The sequence below is a fragment of the Ranitomeya imitator genome, chromosome 2 (assembly GCF_032444005.1).
Source record: "Ranitomeya imitator isolate aRanImi1 chromosome 2, aRanImi1.pri, whole genome shotgun sequence".
Classification (NCBI taxonomy): Eukaryota; Metazoa; Chordata; class Amphibia; order Anura; family Dendrobatidae; genus Ranitomeya; species Ranitomeya imitator.
Window position 1 is genome coordinate 13602111 of NC_091283.1, and position 18116 is coordinate 13620226.

Genomic DNA, 18116 nt, shown 5'->3' on the forward strand with positions numbered 1-18116 from the left:
AAATAAAGAAGACAAAAGCCAACCTGGTTTCCGAGTTTCTTTGCAAAGCAAAAAATACATTTTACAGGATTTGTGTTTAAGAAATTTTTTTTAAATGAATGATAAGAATGGAAATAGAATCCTGCACCAAAGGCAACAAAATGATTATAATGTATCTATTAAACAGTATATAGAAAGTATAAGCTTGGTGTACACCGGGATCATGTCTATGGATGCAGGATCTACAATGAAAATAGTGGATCTATCATGATCAATTAGGATCCAGTGCGGTTTGATAGCATCCGTTGACTTGCGCTGGATCCATCACATATTCAGATCTTCAAAATGTAATAGAAAATAGTGATTAGAAATCTTTCTTCACGCAATGGGATTTTCCCATCATGTATATTTGGCGTTGGGAATAATGGCCGCTGTAATGTTATTCGCAGCAGACGGTCTGGAAGATTCATTGAAGATTAGAAAAACATGGTTTATTGATTTCTAAAAACAGCGCCCCCATCTGTCCACAGGTTGTGTGTGGTATTGCGGGTAAGGTCTATTTAAAACGGTTGTCCGTCCACTTATTTAGCATTGACGGCCTATACTTACAATAGGTCATCAATGTCTGATTGGTCGGGGTCCGACCCCCGGCTCCCCCAGCTGATCAGCTCATATTGGTGATGGCGGCAGGAAATACTCATTTACAGAGCTGACCCTCTTCCGATTGGCCATCTGGGTACTGCATATCAATCAATAGGAGGCGTAAGTGCAGTACCCTGCAGCGGCCACTATCAGAAGACGGAGCTGCTCCGCAAGTGAGTATTTCTGGACGGCGGCTGCCGCCAACACCAATAGCGCCTGATCGAGGGGGGCGCTGGGTTTCGGACCTTGACCAATCAGACATTGATGACCAATCATAAAGATAGAGCCACTTCTCCTCCCATTGAACTCCTCATTCGCTATGAGCAACTCCTAAACAGTCAAGGTTAAAACAAGACAGACGGATATATCAGGGTACGTAGTCCAACTGAAGTGGATGGAAATGGGGAGAACATAGGGAGACACAAACTGAAAGAAGCTTAAGCACATACACAGCCCTGCTGCTGCTTTGTAGTAAGTGTTTTATCTCTGACCAGATTCGCTGCTGGATTCACAGCTACACTGCTCAGTCCTGCTGTATAATGTCCTCCGAGCTGCTGCTGCTGCTTCTGAATATGTGCTGCTACGTCTCTATGTAGACTGGAGAGCAGGAATCCCTCATGTCTGTGTGTGCGGTGTGCGGGAGACATCAGAGCAGCTCAGCTAAACACACCAGCTCAGAGACGACTGACAACTAGAGAGCGAGTCTGCAGAGGAGAAAACTGGTGCAAAATGCCAGAAATAGAGTTATTCCTCATGTACAGTCACAAGCCAGCTCTGCTATAATGGACGATTAAAGTCCACAGAATTAGGATCCATAGGAAATGAATGGGCCACAGCAGAGATGATTCATGGAAACCATGACACTAACAATACACCTGCAATTAAAACAGTAAAGCTCCGATATATCGTATATGATGAACTTTGCATATTTCCTCTAGAGGAGGCCACAAATAAAGATTCAGTATATTTCACCTTTTGGTTATTTATTTTTTGATATTTTTTTTTATAGTTTTTGATTTATTTTATTTTTTATACTCCATGTCCTCCAGTGCAAGGTTATACTTGATTGTGATTTATAACACTTTAGGGTCATCCACAAGTTACGTCTGTATGATGAATGTCTTCATATGTCTAAAGACATTCACAAAATCCCAGGCTCCGTCACTTGTCTAAACGTCCAGACAATATAGAACGGCCGTTCACTCTTCATCGACTGTTCAATCATGCTGGACAATGTCTACAGGTCACCGACATTAATAAATGAGCGGAGCAGAGCTGAGATTATGTTGTGTGTGTAAGGTAGGAGTTCAGTCTACGCTTTTTTTTTTAAATGATGGAGTTTAAAAAAAAAAAGTTTTATCCAACAATTTATTAGGTTTTAATATTATCTCACAAATTACTCAGAAAATTCTGTGATAGAAACATTGTAACACTAGTGCTCAATCATTCTGAAAGACTCAAAAAAAAATATAATGGCGGTAATGCACTTCTCTACCACTAGTTGGAGCTGTAAAATACTGAGCTAGAACGGCCTGACAGCACGTAGTGGCGGTGCTCATGGACATGTTTAGCGCACCGTGTGGCCAGGTATGGTACTACAACTGGCTAGAATTCACATCGGCATTTGTGGGTTTTTTTTTCTCATTTAAGTCAATGGAGTATAAAAATAAATGTATAAGTCCATTGACATCGATAGGAAGAATATGGCTCATTATTATAGTTCTCATAAGAGAATACAGATCAGTAACGCGTATTCTGCAGGTCATTTGTCAAAAGCCAAACCAAGTCATATTGACTATTTTTATATTATTATTTATTATTTTGTTTTTTGCTCTTTACAGAAAATGTTCATTAAGTCTGTGAAAAAAGTGATTGATTTCCCGCCTTGTAATCCTGTTATTTTCCTTTTAGATCCTTCATGAAAATCGCTTTCATGCATGAAACTAACCTCCGAATATTGGGCTGGAAGATAGTGGCTAGCAATAAATGTGGCCGGATCATGAGTGGGCTATTACATCAGTGGGCTACAAAGCATCAGATATACAATAGAGTTCCTAGAAGTCTACGCAGAAGTTGCCCCTGTGACTGGAGACCCCAGGTTTAGTTACCATTCACCACTTCAGCATTGGCAATGATGACTTCAGGACTCTCCACAGATACAGATTTCCTTGACATAGAAGGAGGAGACCCTCCAGTCCTTGAACGAGGTGAGGGTCCGGCGAGCACTTCATATTATTGCCCTGTATAAGTAAACCCTCTGTCATGATCCAGGCCAGGGTTTGCTTCTTGTTATTTTCTCCCCAGTCTGGTCATGCAGGGGTTAAACTCTCTGCCTCGTTTTGGGTTCTGTGTGGCTATTTCAATCTCCTGTGGCCTGCAGAACAATGTCAGTGATAGTTCATGCTCCCAGGATAGAGCAGCTAACCCCTTGATACCGTGTGTTGTCTTCTGCCCGTGTACTCTGTTCCTGTGACTTTCCTTCCACCCCGCTTTGTCTTAGTGTTCTCTCCCTGTTCTTGGACCACTTGGTATGTGACCCGGCTTGTCTTCTGACCTGTTTTACTGTCTCTTGTCTCGATTATACCTGCTCCAGTCTGGCTCTGACTTCTGGCTTGTATTTGACCACGTGTATTGTTGTGACCTCTGTTATTTCTTGTCCTGACAGTTTCTGACTCGGCTCGTCTGACCACTCTTTCGCCACTTGGCGGCGCTTGTGCTGCTGCTCAGTGGTGTTACGCTGTTTGTGGAACCTCTCTTCCCTCACCAGCATCCCCTGGAGGAGATTGCGCTATTCTGCACTGCAGCAGCATGACACCCTCTTTGCTAATCTCAATCAGAACCCTTTTCTTTTCCTTTCTGCTTTGTTTTACTAACATTCTTAATGTTTCTAATAAACAAGCTACAAAAACAACGGAACGTAAAAGAAGATGATATTTAAAGATGAAATATAAAAAGTTTCCAGCAAATGACGATGAATCATTTGTAACAAACATTGCAGCTGTCGCACATGACCCCGGAGTATAAACGACAGAGCGGCAATGTTCACAAAATAAAACATTCAAGATAATTCTCAGCTGTAATACAAAACCGAATATTCTTCTGACTTTACGTAACGAAAAGTGAAAACCACAAAAAAAAAAAAAAAAACCATAGCACAAATGTAGTTCAGGGTCAGACGGGGTGAAACATGAAAAACACGAACAGTGAGATATTACATGTAAGACAATGCGACAATAAGGGGTTACGCGCTCACATCCTTACGGGCCGCAGTGCTATTAGTTAGACTCTAAAAATGTTTTATTTCTGTCCCCTAATTTTTATTTTACCATGGGAAATTTTGGGGATTCCTATTTTTTTTTTTTACCTTTTTATTAAAAAAAAAAGTCAAACATTGGCTATTTTTTCATATTTCCTTTTTTGTTTGCTATTTTTTTGCCTTAGGAAACAAATTTAGATACATTTTAGAAAACATTTATGTTGTTTGCTTTGTTGGGGAAAATAATCATACTCATAACTAATTTTATTTTACTTAATATTACTAAAAATAATATATTTTATAAAAATATAGTTATGAGCCATGTGCATGTTTTTATCTTTTTGCTGATGTTTTTGTGAATTCTCTAGGGCTAATTGACTTCTTTAGCGTTAAGAGTTCAGTAAACCATGGACCCTGCGCACTGTCTGAAATGGACGTGAAAGGAGGGTCTCTGACCGCAGATAATACTTTGTGTGTTTACTATCTTTCTCATATAAAGAAAAATATTAACATGATCATACAACCCCTCGAAAAATTATGGAATCAGCGGCCTTGGAGGACGTTCATTCAGGTGTTTAATTTTGTAGAAAAAAAGCAGATCACAGACATGGCACAAAACTAAAGTCATTTCAAATGGCAACTTTCTGGCTTTAAGAAACACTAAAAGAAATCAAGAACAAAAAATGTGGTAGTCAGTAATGGTGACTTTTTTTAACCAAGCATAGGGGAAAAATTATGGAATCATTCAATTCTGAGGAAAAAATTATGGAATCATGAAAAACAAACAAACAAAAAAAACCTCCAACACATCACTAGTATTTTGTTGCACCACCTCTGGCCTTTATTACAGCTTGCAGTCTCTGAGGCCTGGACTTAATGAGGGTCACACAGGACTCTGCATCAATCTGCCTCCATCTTCCCCTGATTGCTGTCCCCAGATCAGCTTTGCAGGTTGGATTCTTGTCATCGACCATTTTCTTCAACTTCCACCAAAGATTTTCAATTGGATTGAGATCCGGACTATTTGCAGCCATGACATTGACCTTATGTGTCTTTTTTCAAGGAATGTTTTCAGTTTTTCTCTATGGCAGGATGCATTATTATCTTGAAAAATGATGTCATCATCCCCACACATCCTTTCAATTGATGGGATAAGAAAAGTGTCCAAAATATCAACATAAACTTGTGCATTTATTGAAGATGTAATGACAGCCGTCTCCCCAGTGCCTTTACCTGACATGCAGCCCCATATCATCAATGACTGTGGAAATCTGCATGTTCTCTTCAGGCGGTCATCTTTATAAATCTCATTGGAACGGCACCAAACAAAAGTTCCAGCATCATCACCTTGCCCAATGGAGATTCACGATTCATCACGGAACTTGAAAACTCATCTCTTCAGGAAAGCCTACAGCCTGCACTGACACCGCTGCTGCCTCATCACCAACGAAGCTACCGCCTCACCAACACCGGAGCTACCGCCTCACCAACACCGGAGCTACCGCCTCACCAACACCGGAGCTCCTGCAACCCTCAGCCTACTGTCTCCTTTCCCATAATCCTGTAGAGTGTGAGCCCGCAAGGGCAGGGTCCTCGCCCCTCTGTATCAGTCCATCATTGTTAGTTTGTTTACTGTATGTGATATTTGTAACTTGTATGTAACCCCTTCTCATGTACAGCACCATGGAATCAATGGTGCTATATAAATAAATAATAATAATAATAATAATAATCACTGAATATGACTTTCATCCAGTCATCCACAGTCCACGATTGCTTTTCCTTAGCCCATTGTAACCTTGTTTTTTCTGTTTAGGTGTTAATGATGGCTTTCATTTAGCTTTTCTGTATGTAAATCCCATTTCCTTTAGGCGGTTTCTTACAGTTCGGTCACAGACGTTGACTCCAGTTTCCTCCCATTCGTTCCTCATTTGTTTTGTTGGGCATTTACTGTTTTGGAGATATATTGCTTTAAGTTTCCGGTCTTGACGCTTTGATGTCTTCCTTGATCTACCAGTATGTTTGCCTTTAACAACCTTCTCATATTGTTTGTATTTGGTACAGATCTTAGACACAGCTGATTGTGAACAACCAACATCTTTTGTAACATTGCGTGATGATTTACCCTCTTTTAACAGTTTGATAATCCTCTCCTTTGTTTCAATTGACATCTCTCATGTTGGAGCCATGATTCATGTCAGTCCTCTTGGTGCAACAGCTCTCCAAGGTGTGATCACAGAATAACGAGCAGATCTAATTTGATGCAGGTGTTAGTTTGGGGAATTGAAATTTACAGGGTGATTCCATAATTTTTTTCTCAGAATTAAGTGATTCCATTGTTTTTCCCTTATGCTTGGTTAAAAAAGTAACCATTACTGATTACCACATTTTTTGTTCTTGATTTCTTTTACTGTTTCTTAAAGCCAGAAAGTTGCCATCGGAAATTACTTTAGTTTTGTGCCAGGTCTGTGATCTGCTTTTTTTTTCTACAAAATTAAACAACTGAATGAACATCCTCCAAGGCCGGTGATTCCATAATTTATGCCAGGGGTTGTAGATAAAAATTGTCATTAAGTGCCAAATATTAACTTATTAAAAGTTTTTGCAGTTTTTTTTTATGTAAACGTTCCCATGTTCACAATAAATTCTTTCTTGTTTCAGCAAATTTTTCATTACATTTGTACAAGCGACTATAAGAAACTTTGTGTAATATATCTTATCAAAGAAATCTGCCTCTTTCTCCACTTAAGAGCCACAACTCAGTCCCCACTCTCCTGAATTCAGCGTTCATTTTGAAAAAGTGTTAATGTCAATCCCAATGAAGAGTAAATTATCTACTTGGTCCGAAATGGCCAGAAATAGAAGATCACAGCAATCAGCAAAAACATGTGGTGCCAAGTGTTCGATTTTCCTGCAGTGCCCCCATTGGTGAGATGTTGTATTACACAAATCCTATTAAACTCCATGGGTTGATAACTTCTAGCCAATTCCATTTATTTTTAACAGTCCTGAAAAAAGCAACTAACTCTAGAACCTCAAAGTCAGATGATTCCTTTAAAAAGTAAAGATGGAGTTGCCCTTTAAGTTTCTCTAGTATTCTCCAAGCATGGACCTGGGGCATGGAATACTTCTTGTTTGGGTGTATTTTCCTGTCTGTAGTTGTTTCCTCACTTCACTTTTTCATTGGTTCAGGCAAATTGAATTATAAATAAATAATTTTTTCCCGGCACAAAGGTCATTGTGTGATTAAATCATGAAGCAGTTTACAAGTCTAGCGCCGGCCCCGCATAGCAATCCGGAGGATCCGCAGCACATCCAGCCGGATTCATTATTAATGGGATTTTACAGACCAATATATCTGAGGTATCTGCCTTATAGATGATGGGAAATGTTCAGACATCGAAAATAGGAATCCGAAAGTGTCAGCTCTTACGCCTGGAGCAGAAATCACAAAGTCCTCTCCGGTATAGGATGGTGACCTCCACAATGAACGTATGATGCAATGTACAGAACCAATCAGACGCTCACATATAGCACTCAAATGTAGCACTCACATATAATACTCACATATAGCAAACACTTACATATAGCAAATACTCACAAACAGCACTCACATGTAGCAAACACATAGTAAGCACTCACATATAGCAAACACTCACAAACAGCACTCACATATAGCATTCACATATGGCAAACACTCACACACAGCACTCACATCTAGCACTCACATATAGCAAACACTCACAAACAGCACTCACATGTAGCAAACACATATAGTAAGCACTCACATATAGCAAACATAGCAAACACTCACATATAGCAAACACTCACATATAGCAAACACTCACAAACAGCACTCACATGTAGCACTCACATATAGCAAACACTCACATATAGCAAACACTCACAAACAGCACTCACATATAGCAAACATTCACATATAGCAAACACTCACACACAGCACTCACATCTAGCACTCACATATAGCAAACACTCACATATAGCACTCACATGTAGCAAACACTTACAGCAAACACATATAGTAAGCACTCACATATAGCAAACACTCACAAACAGCACTCACATGTAGCAAACATTCACATACAGCACTCACATCTAGCACTCACATATAGCAAACACTCACATATAGCAAACACTCACATATAGCAAACAATCACAAATAGCAAACACTCAAAAACAGCACTCACATCTAGCACTCACATATAGCAAACACTCACATATAGCAAACACTCACAAACAGCACTCACATGTACCAAACATTCACATACAGCACTCACATATAGCAAACACTCACATACAGCACTCACTTGTAGCAAACATTCACATACAGCACTCACATATAGAAAACACTCAAATATAGTAAGCACTCAAAGCTCAAACTCACATATATTAAGCACTAACATATACTAAGCACTCACAGCACGCACTCACATATAACACTCACATATACTAAGCAATCACATACAGTAAGAACTCACATATGGCACTCACATGTAGCAACAAATCAGATATAGTAAACACTGAAATAAAGCAACGACTCGCATACAGTAAACACTCACAGCAAGCACTCACATACTGAATAACACGCACTCACATACAGCAAGAGGACCCCAGTGACCATAAGACTTTACACGGCAGGATAGAGAGGATCCTGCCGATCATAAGAGCTTACATTCTACCGGAGACACAGACTTACCTACTGCTGTATAAACGGAGCTTCACCGGTGACCTGATCTGTGATGGCGCCGGTACTGAACCCCACTCTACAAGGAGGGATAATTCGTGATGTTCTAGTTTCAGGGCATAATGGGGGGGTCGTGTCTCAATGAAAAATGACCGATTCTTCAGAAGTGAACAAAAGGCGCTAGGAAAGTTGTTGTTTTTTTTCTTGTGACCCGCGACTCATCTTAAAATGTTCAAATTTGCGTGAAACTGCAAATTTCTGTAAATTTAACTCAAAGTTGATCCTCTGTGCATCAGTTCACTCATCTATAGTAACAGATGATCACAGCTCAGTAATAGACATAGGAGATCATTACACAAATGCTTCAGACAGATAAACTCTATGCTGAAGAGCTACAGCAGTGAAGAAGAAGAAGGGTGTAGTAGTTTGGGAATAATACCAAGATCCAATTCAAAGTGGAGAGAGGAGCGGAGCCAGCAGCAGTGCCAGACTCAATGCGATTGATCAGGGACACGGTGGAACGCAATCTGTTCTGCTGCATGCGAGTTACATGTCATTCACACATTTTCATCATTTTTAATGCACTAGAAAGCAACAGCAAGTCACAGAAAAAAAATGTGAAATCAGGGTCTCTCTGAGATGGTGTGATCGCTTGTCACAACTGATAGTACTGAGTGTTTGTATTTCCTGTGAGATAGTTTTTGTGACGGGATGAATAATTGTTTAATAAGTGTAAAATAAGATTGCCCAAAGTTCAAGTATTTAACTGCAAATTTCTTCTTCACAAATTTGTTTTTCCATTTCTGATTTATTAGTCAAATGTTATATCCATACTCACTCCATCAATACAGTATTCCATTCCAGGGGATTATTTGTCGTTTATGTAACTAACTAGCATTTTGTTATCATGACATTTTTTTGAAAATTAGTTTAATTTTTGTTGGAAAAACTGAAGAAAGAGTCAAAGTAAACATTTAACCGTGTATGTTGCTTTATTCACACCTGCTGTACTTGTCCAATTTGACAACGATACACACAACGCCACATGTTGCTTTCTGCATAAGTATCTTCCTATCTAACATTTTGTATTACATTATTTTTGGCAAGGGATGAATTGAGTATTCGGGGATTAAAAGATTGTTTAAAAGAAAAAGTGACAATAGCGACAGGGTAGTGTAATAAATAAAAAAAACACATACAATGACTAAGAATGTGCAAATTCTGTGCAAAGCGTCTCTTAAATATTTTCCTAATGTTCAAAAGCCATTTTGCTATTCATATTTCATATATTTCAGATTAGACATGCTTTTGCACGATAGAGTGCAACCTTTTTTGTATATTTAAGAATGTGAGAGCGGCTATCAGAAGCAGGAGAAGCAGCATCACTGGCACCAGGTGACCAAGGGGTTAATAGTACTGTCAATCACAGGCTACAATTGGCCTCCTTTGCTTCCGACAAGGGTATTAGTGGGGATAAAGCAGAGGGCGTTATGGAATATATGGTAGGTCACTACTCTGAGCCACAGTGGAATGATGTTACCTCTGCCAGCGACAATGTCAGTTTGAGTCAGTGTTCTGCTCAGAAAGGTTTGACCCACCATAAATGACTGGGAGGGATACATTTTTCTCCTTTTTTTAATAAAAAAAAAACATGAGAGGACGTTATGGAATATATGGTAGGTCACTACACTGAGCCACAGTAGAATACTGTTACCTCTGACGGCGACACTGTCAGTTTGAGTCAGTGTTCTGCTCAGAAAGGTTTGACCCACCATAAATGACTGGGGAGGGATACATTTTTCTCCTTTTTTAAAAAAAACAAACAAAAAACATGAAAAGTCATGTGTGAATAAATTGCCTGTTAATTACTACCATGTGATTGTTCATTTTTTATTGTGACAAAACTTTGGTATTACTAGGTTTGCTTAAGAGGGTTCAAGTAAGGGGAGTGTTACACACAATTTTTTTAGGGGGCAAGTTTAAGAAAATTTGCGAACCTGGAGATTTAACATTTGGTCAACTCTTCTAATACATGATATGCGAGGGTCAAAACACGGAATTTAGGTCCAAATAACTGTAATTGCTGCTGAACAAAAAGTATTGCAGAATTACCTCTCTAAGGCTTTATCATACCATATTTATTCAAGAAATGCTCGCGACACCTACGCCACAGCAGACCTAGCTCTGTCATGTATTGGGGTACCGAAAAAAAAAAAAGAGGAATAATGATGACAGATTGGTATCGGCCGTTATAGTGCATCTCACACGTGAAACTGAAAGTCTTGTTCACATTGGATGTTCCTCTTTATCTTATAATAAATAATGCTTAATATTATTAACATTTGCAATGCAGAAGTGACAGTAAGAATCTGCATATTTCTATCCACTTTGCTTTGTCTCAGCTTTTCCAGGACTATTTCACAGTCATATTTATTTTTTTAATGCACTGAATTATTTTCACACGTTACAATATTTTTTTCTCCATTTTGCTTTTTTTTTTATGCCGTTCAGAATTAAATGTGAAAATGTATCAGTCATTTGGATAATAAGGGCTGCACAGTCACAGTCACCGGTCTGTTTAGAAAAACAAGGTGGTGAGGATAAATGGCCCCGTTGGGTGGCACTCGCTACTCTGCGGCGTTACGGAAAGGTCACGTGTACCTAATTCGCCAACTCTAAAATCAAGTTTTACCGTCTGTTATTGAACAATGAAATTGACTTATGAAGTTCATGCTGTGCCCTCCATTATGCCGCTTACTGCACCATCAAAACGATTATTGTCAATTTCCTGACGCTATCAGGCACTAAGGTGCCATCGCTTCGTCTCCTGAGCATCATTTCAGCCCTAACAAAAGAAATAAATCTTTTAAAAAAAGCACTGACTTTGAAATTATTATTATATTTTTTCCTTTTGGTCAGGGCCGGCGCATAGAACATGGAGACATCAACCATTTACCTTTTTCTCAGAACCATATTTTCCCTCCGGTAACTATGACACGCAATTACAGTAAACAAGCTAAAGTATATTTTTTTTAAAAAAAAGATAAAATATCGAACAATACATTTAAAACAAATTTTATGTGAATTTACTGGTCGTCTATCCCAGGGCGGCACTTGATAGAGGAGGAAATGCTGAGTTCAGGCATATATAGTTTTATATCATTTAAGTTAGTATTACACTGTAAAAAGTTGATCAGTTAGGAGAAAGCCTGTGAGTCCTGAAGACTCCGCCCCTACACAATGTGGGAGGGGCCAATAGGACTCACAGTCTTCTTATGAGTAAAAAAAAATCAACGTTTTTCTTGAATACACTCAATCAAATCATGGAAAACTATATATCCCCGAGCTCAGGATCACCTCCTCTATCTCATGATGCCATTACGTAGGAGAACCGAGAGAGCTAATTAAAAAGAGTTCCCTTGAAGTATCACATTCTTACTGAACTGAGTACATTATGTTTCTACTCATTCAATGTCTCGTATGTTCTTACCCAAGTCATGTCTTGGGGTTGGAGATATGGGCACTTGTGAATTTAGTAGATCAGTATATGACTCCACCACCGACCTTCACTGGTCTTACTGCCACTTGTCTATCGGTCTGTGAATAGGTGATAACTTGTTAACCCTGTGATCCTCTCCCTATAAATATGTACGGTATATATTATATATGAATTAGATACAAACCTTCCCCATTTTATCAGGAACTTACTATATGGAGCATGGCTACTTTGATCAGTCTATGGAGGATTGGGGCAAAACTAAGTCTAGTTGCATCAGGTTTCATGATGGGCAACGTGATCCTTTCTCTATACCATTAGCAATTCTCAGTGGGGTGGACGGATGGGAATAAAAACTGTCTGCCGGCAGCAGACCCCCCATTCTATGAGAAGTCTTGATGATTACAGCCCATGGCAAGCCTCATACCGTACAGAATTTTGAGAAGTCTTGATGATTACAGCCCATGGTAAGCCTCATACCGTACAGAATTTTGAGAAGTGTTGAAGATTACAGCCCATGGTAAGCCTCATACCGTACAGAATTTTGAGAAGTGTTGATGATTACAGCCCATGGTAAGCCTCCTACCGTACAGAATTTTGAGAAGTGTTGATGATTACAGCCCATGGTAAGCCTCATACCGTACAGAATTTTGAGAAGTGTTGATGATTACAGCCCATGGTAAGCCTCATACTGTACAGAATTTTGTCAGGACGCCCATTTCTCAAATCTTCTGCGTATGACATTGATATTGGACGTCTCTGTTCACATGTCCAGTTGTCATACATTTATCATGGATACAATATTAAAAACTGGATCTATTACACATAGAGCAGTTATGATGCTCATTTTAGTTTCCATTTTGTATCATGTTTTTACTTGAGTATCCATTTTTACCTTCTTGCGTTTTGGGCAAATGCAAAGTTTAAAAAAACTGATCCGGTAACGGGTGACATAATTGTTGACCATCCATTGTGACCCAGGTACCATAGACTTAACCCTGCTGATGTCTTCGGTTCTGGGGAGACCGATTTTGAACTTTGGTATTTTTTGGGGTGTTCAAGATGCGGTTCTGAAACTTGTGGTTGATTGACTTAAATGAGGATGGGTCGGTCCGGTTGGCCACGGGTTTCAGAGCCGCATCTTAAATATTTTAAAGAATATTGAAGTTCAAGGTCGGTCGTTTTTGACCGAAGACAACAGCAGGGCTTTTAAATGTTAAAAACAAAATTGATCTAGTTGCTTTTTTTTTTTTTTGACCAGGCTTTATTTATTGATCCAGCAAAAAAAAAAACATAGCGGCTAGAAAGGAGGCAAACGGGAGACATTCGAGGACAATTCTGCCCTCCAAATTTTTCATCCCAAAATGGATCTAAAAACTGAAAATAACTTCTGGAAATGTGAACATAGCCGGTGTGAGCTTTTATGAGGCTAAAAGCGAAAAACAAATGTGGCTTCTATTAAATGTAACAAAATGTGTGATGTGCGAGATGAAAAAAACACCATGTACGACGTCATTTAAAAAATGCAGTCACTTTATTGAGCAATATATGTTAAGGGGAACACCATAGTCCTTTAAATACTCTTCCGGATTATAAAAAGAAAAAAAAGAAACATGATTTTTTTTTTTTTTTTACAGAATACAAATTGTTCTCTCTTTTATAATCTTTCATTTTTTTTGTATATTTCTTTAAGAAAACTATAGGGAAATCCAGCAAATTAGCAATCTGTTAAATTACACACACGTCTATTAAATGTACATTATAATAAACAGATCTTTTAAAAAGTTTTGTGTATAAAGAACATTACATTTTGTGTGTTTTTCTTTTTTTTTTTTACATTGATGCATATGTTTTATTGCTCCCTAATTCAATATTAACAACCAGATTATATAAATAAAAATAAATAATAATAAAAAAAAGCCAAGAAGCAAAAAAAAAAAAAAAAAAGCATAAAAGATATATATTTGTACAAGCAATATTTGAAAACAATGCACTATTTTATTTATAACCATCCCTCCAAGTGAGCGATGGGGAAGAGTCCTTGTCATAGTTCTACCTTGGGTTTTGATGACTACAGTATGACACAAAGAGACATGGTTGACGTCTTGCCCTGGATACCTTTCATTACGGCTGCTGGAATGGGGTCGTCTTCGCCAATCAGATTCGGGAGAAAGCTTTTTTTCTCGTGCTGTTTCCATATTCCGTGTTTGCTGGTTAAACCTCATTGTGTATGCAAACGATCTCAGTACATGACCTCAGACGCGGGGACGTTCTCAGAGCTGGCAAATAGAGAAACAGCATGAGAAAAAGTTCTTCCCGAACCATTTCACCAAACACTATATGGTCATTATAGAAGCACTCCCATCAAAGTGTTCATCCTCTTAATATATTGCAGTCGTCACATTATACAGCACCGTGCACTTACAATTGCTCATTTTACCTTTCTACCCAGTTAATTGTTCTCTTTTCTCTGCTTTATGAAGAAACAGGAGGTCAATTTTCCCTGTATAAGTCATGAGTCCCTGGAGGGGAGGAGGGAGCAGCTGGGTCAGGAGGTGAAGATGGGAATGATAAATGCAGGGATAAGAGACTTCCTGTTTCTACATAGAGCAGAGAAAAGAGAAGAATTATCAGGGTAGAAAGGGAAAGTGAGCAATTGTAACCACACAGTGCTGTATAGTGTAAACCAGCGCACTCCAGTGATGGGAGTGCTTCATCATTATCATTACAAGATTAATCAGTAATTTTACCAAACACTACATAGTCATTGCGTTACTTTACCCAACAATATTGTCAACATTTAGTCAGTTCATCATAATCATTAGTAAGTTTATCACGATCGTTATTAGGTCGTTAAGCTAAGTTCGCCCAGTGCTACATGCTCAAGGACATTTACAGAGTCCCTTCACCACTGTCTTTTCTAGGTTGACTACAGTTCTTACGAAGGTCATTGTGTCCGTTTCACAAATTGTTTGGTAAGTGGACACAATGATCCGGTAAGAATTTTGGTTGACTGAATTCATAAACTATATACGGTAGAGTTCGGTAATCGGTTGACCAAAAGTTCTTACTAAGTCATTGAGTCCGTTTACCAATCTCTACAATACACGGTTAGAATTAGGGGAGTAACATTATTATTGGGTCATTTGTGTCACTTTCACAAATCAAGTACTGTTGAGTTTGGTAAACTGACTCAATGACCTAGGAAATATGTTGGTCAACAGATTACCGAAGCCTAAAGTCCATGGTTTATGAATCAGCTAATCAACATTCTTACCAGGTCATGGAGTCAGTGTTTCAAACTCTATCAAATAAGGGTCAATAACATTGATTCAATGACCGAGTAAGAACATCGGTCAACTTGGCCATAGACCCATGTATGGTAGAGAATACGACATTGACTTCCCAATGGTCAGCGGATTCATAAACTCTAGGGTTTGGTAATCTGTTGACCAACGTTCTCAGTAGGTCATTGAGAGAGTTTAAAAAAAAAAAACTCTACTGTACAGTACATAGCTCAGGAGTCAGGTGACCAATTGTTTTCTTACTGGGTGACAGCGTCAGTTTCGCAGGTCGTGGATGGCAGAATTTGGTAAACCTAATCAATGACATAGTAAGAATGGTGATCAGCTGATTTATAAACCATGCACGCTAGAGTTTGGTAATCAATTCACCAAAGGTCTTACTAGGTCATTGAGACAGTTTACAAAACCCTAGATCCTATAGTATACAGTTGGGAAAATAAGTATTTGATCCACTGTCGGTATTGGTTTTCCCACCTACACAGAATGGAGAGGTCGGTAATTTTTATTGTAGGTACACTTCACCTGTGAGAGACAGAATCTAACAATAAAATCCAGAAAATCAAATCAAATTGTATGATTTTTACACAATTGATTTGCATTGTATTGCAAGAAATCAGTATTTGATACAATAGAAAAACAGATATAGGATGATCAAATACTTATTTCATGTAATAAAATGCAAATTAATTAAGTAAAAATTCTACAATGTGATCTTCTGGATTTTGTGAGACAGATGATATACTAGTGGCCGCAGAGCAGAATTATATATATATATATATATATATATATATATATATATATATATATATATATATACACATGTATTTATTTATGTATGTAATTTTGCCTCTTTGTGGAGATATTAGCAGTCAAAGCATTTGCACCTGAACATTTACTTTTTTAATTTCAAGTGTGCATTACCAGAGAGATTTCATGGGGTATGTACTTGCTCTTCTGTGTGACAAAGGCCTATCATAAGCAGGATGCAACACACTGGGGAATGAAGAACACTCTCCCACAATAGCATTGGCAAATAGTCTGTTCTCCTCCCTGCAGAATGATGATGTGCTTAAGCACAGCAGAGCTGAGTGTGACTAACTGAGCGCTTTCAATGCTCATCTCCAGCAGTCAGTGTGGGGGGAGGGGCATTATTGCAGAAGTTGATTCTCATTACAAACACTTCTGGTAGCCATTTTCTCAAATTCAAATGAGCTTTATTGGCAGGAGCAAATACAAAACTGCATTGCCAGAGAACACGTAGTGCTGCCAGCTCTGCTCCCACCACACTGACTGCTGGAGATAAAGTTGATAATCACACAGAAGTCTGCAGTGCTCTGGCACACGTCCTCACTCTGCAGTGAGGAGAAAATACTGTCCACACACAGCTTATTCGAAGCTAGAATGGGGACATGTTTCCCCTTGTATGTGGATGCCGGCTTATTATTGGCAGAGCTGGCAGCACCATGAGAGGAGAGCTACTAGAAGTGTTTGTAATGAGAATTTATTCTGCAGAACTACTCCCCCCCACACTGACTGCCAGAGATGAGAACTGAAAGCTGTCAGGTAATCACACTCAGCTCTGCTGTGCTCCAGCACTAGTCATCACCCTTGGGTGATGACAGCAGACTAATTGTGAATGCTACTGTGGGGGCGTTGTCTTCTTTCCTGCCTACTTATCATTGGTCAGTGTCATGAAGAGAAAGACGTACACACTGCAAGTGAAATCTCTCTGGTAACGCCCATTTTGACTTAAAGTAAAAAAATAAAAAATTGTCTTACTTTACTCTGCAGCCACTATTACATCTTGTATCAACATAAAGAATTTGGAATTTGGTGTCAGGTCTTCTCTTTACGGTCATGAAAAGCTTAGTCATCTCACAAAACATCTTCACAGTCTGACATACTGGATGATTTCCTCATACCTTAACTATCCTACTTCTCTTTCTCGTCACCTATAGGCAGTTACCCTGTAAGTCAATGTTTGACTCAGTCTGAGCAATGTCCGATATCCTCAGTCTCGAGCTATGGCTCTAGAATGTGTCACACATTGACTTGTAGAGTATTTGGCTATAGGAGGCACAACAGAGACCGTTCCTTCCTGCATGAGGAGATCCAAGTTGTTCATTGAAGGGGTTGTCCTGGACTTTAATATTGATTTCCTATCCATAGGATAAATAATTAATATCTGATCGGTGAGGGTGTGACACTCGGCCCCACGCCAATCGGCTGTTCCTGGTGTCAGGGGTGCCTGGTACTGCTCAGTTTCGGAGCTGCACAACAGAGCTCTGTTGAGTCTATAGTGGTCATGGCCGGGCACTGCACATCTGTCCCCTTTTCATGTCATGGTGGGGTGGATGTGTAGTACCCGGTCACGGCCACTTTACCACCAACTGAGCGGTACCAGCCACCAACAACACAAGAACAGCTAATTGGCGGAGCGGCATGTTTCGCACCTCCACTGATCAGACCTCGGTGGCACAGCCTAAGGACAGGCCATCAATATTAAAGTCCCGAACAACCCCTTAAAAAAATTGTAAAGTTGCTAAAATACAAAAGTCACATTGTGGCCAACGATGGGCAACTGGTCACAGATATAGTTATGTGTAGACAAAGTTTTATCTGGAGTATCCAAACAATAGTAGAGTAGCAATCGCTAGTTTAAAGGCCATTATCTGATCGAGAGGCCCTATTGGTGGTCAACATGACTTTATTAAAAAAAAAGGAGAAAAAAAA

At 39.1% G+C, this 18116-nt stretch overlaps 1 protein-coding gene across 4 annotated transcripts in view; it reads right to left on the reverse strand.

Moving 5' to 3' along the window:
• Window positions 1-18116, reverse strand: part of PCDH11X (protocadherin 11 X-linked) — a 1941173-nt gene that overhangs the window by 1626096 nt on the left and 296961 nt on the right. For 2 of the 4 annotated variants that reach the window (XM_069746100.1, XM_069746099.1), the window contains one exon: window positions 13594-14357. The exons of the other annotated variants lie outside the window; for them this stretch is intronic. In XM_069746100.1, coding sequence (XP_069602201.1) covers window positions 14352-14357 — 6 coding nt within the window. In that variant the 3' untranslated portion in view covers window positions 13594-14351. Of the gene's footprint in view, window positions 1-13593; window positions 14358-18116 lie in introns of those variants that run through there. 4 annotated transcript variants of the gene reach the window in all.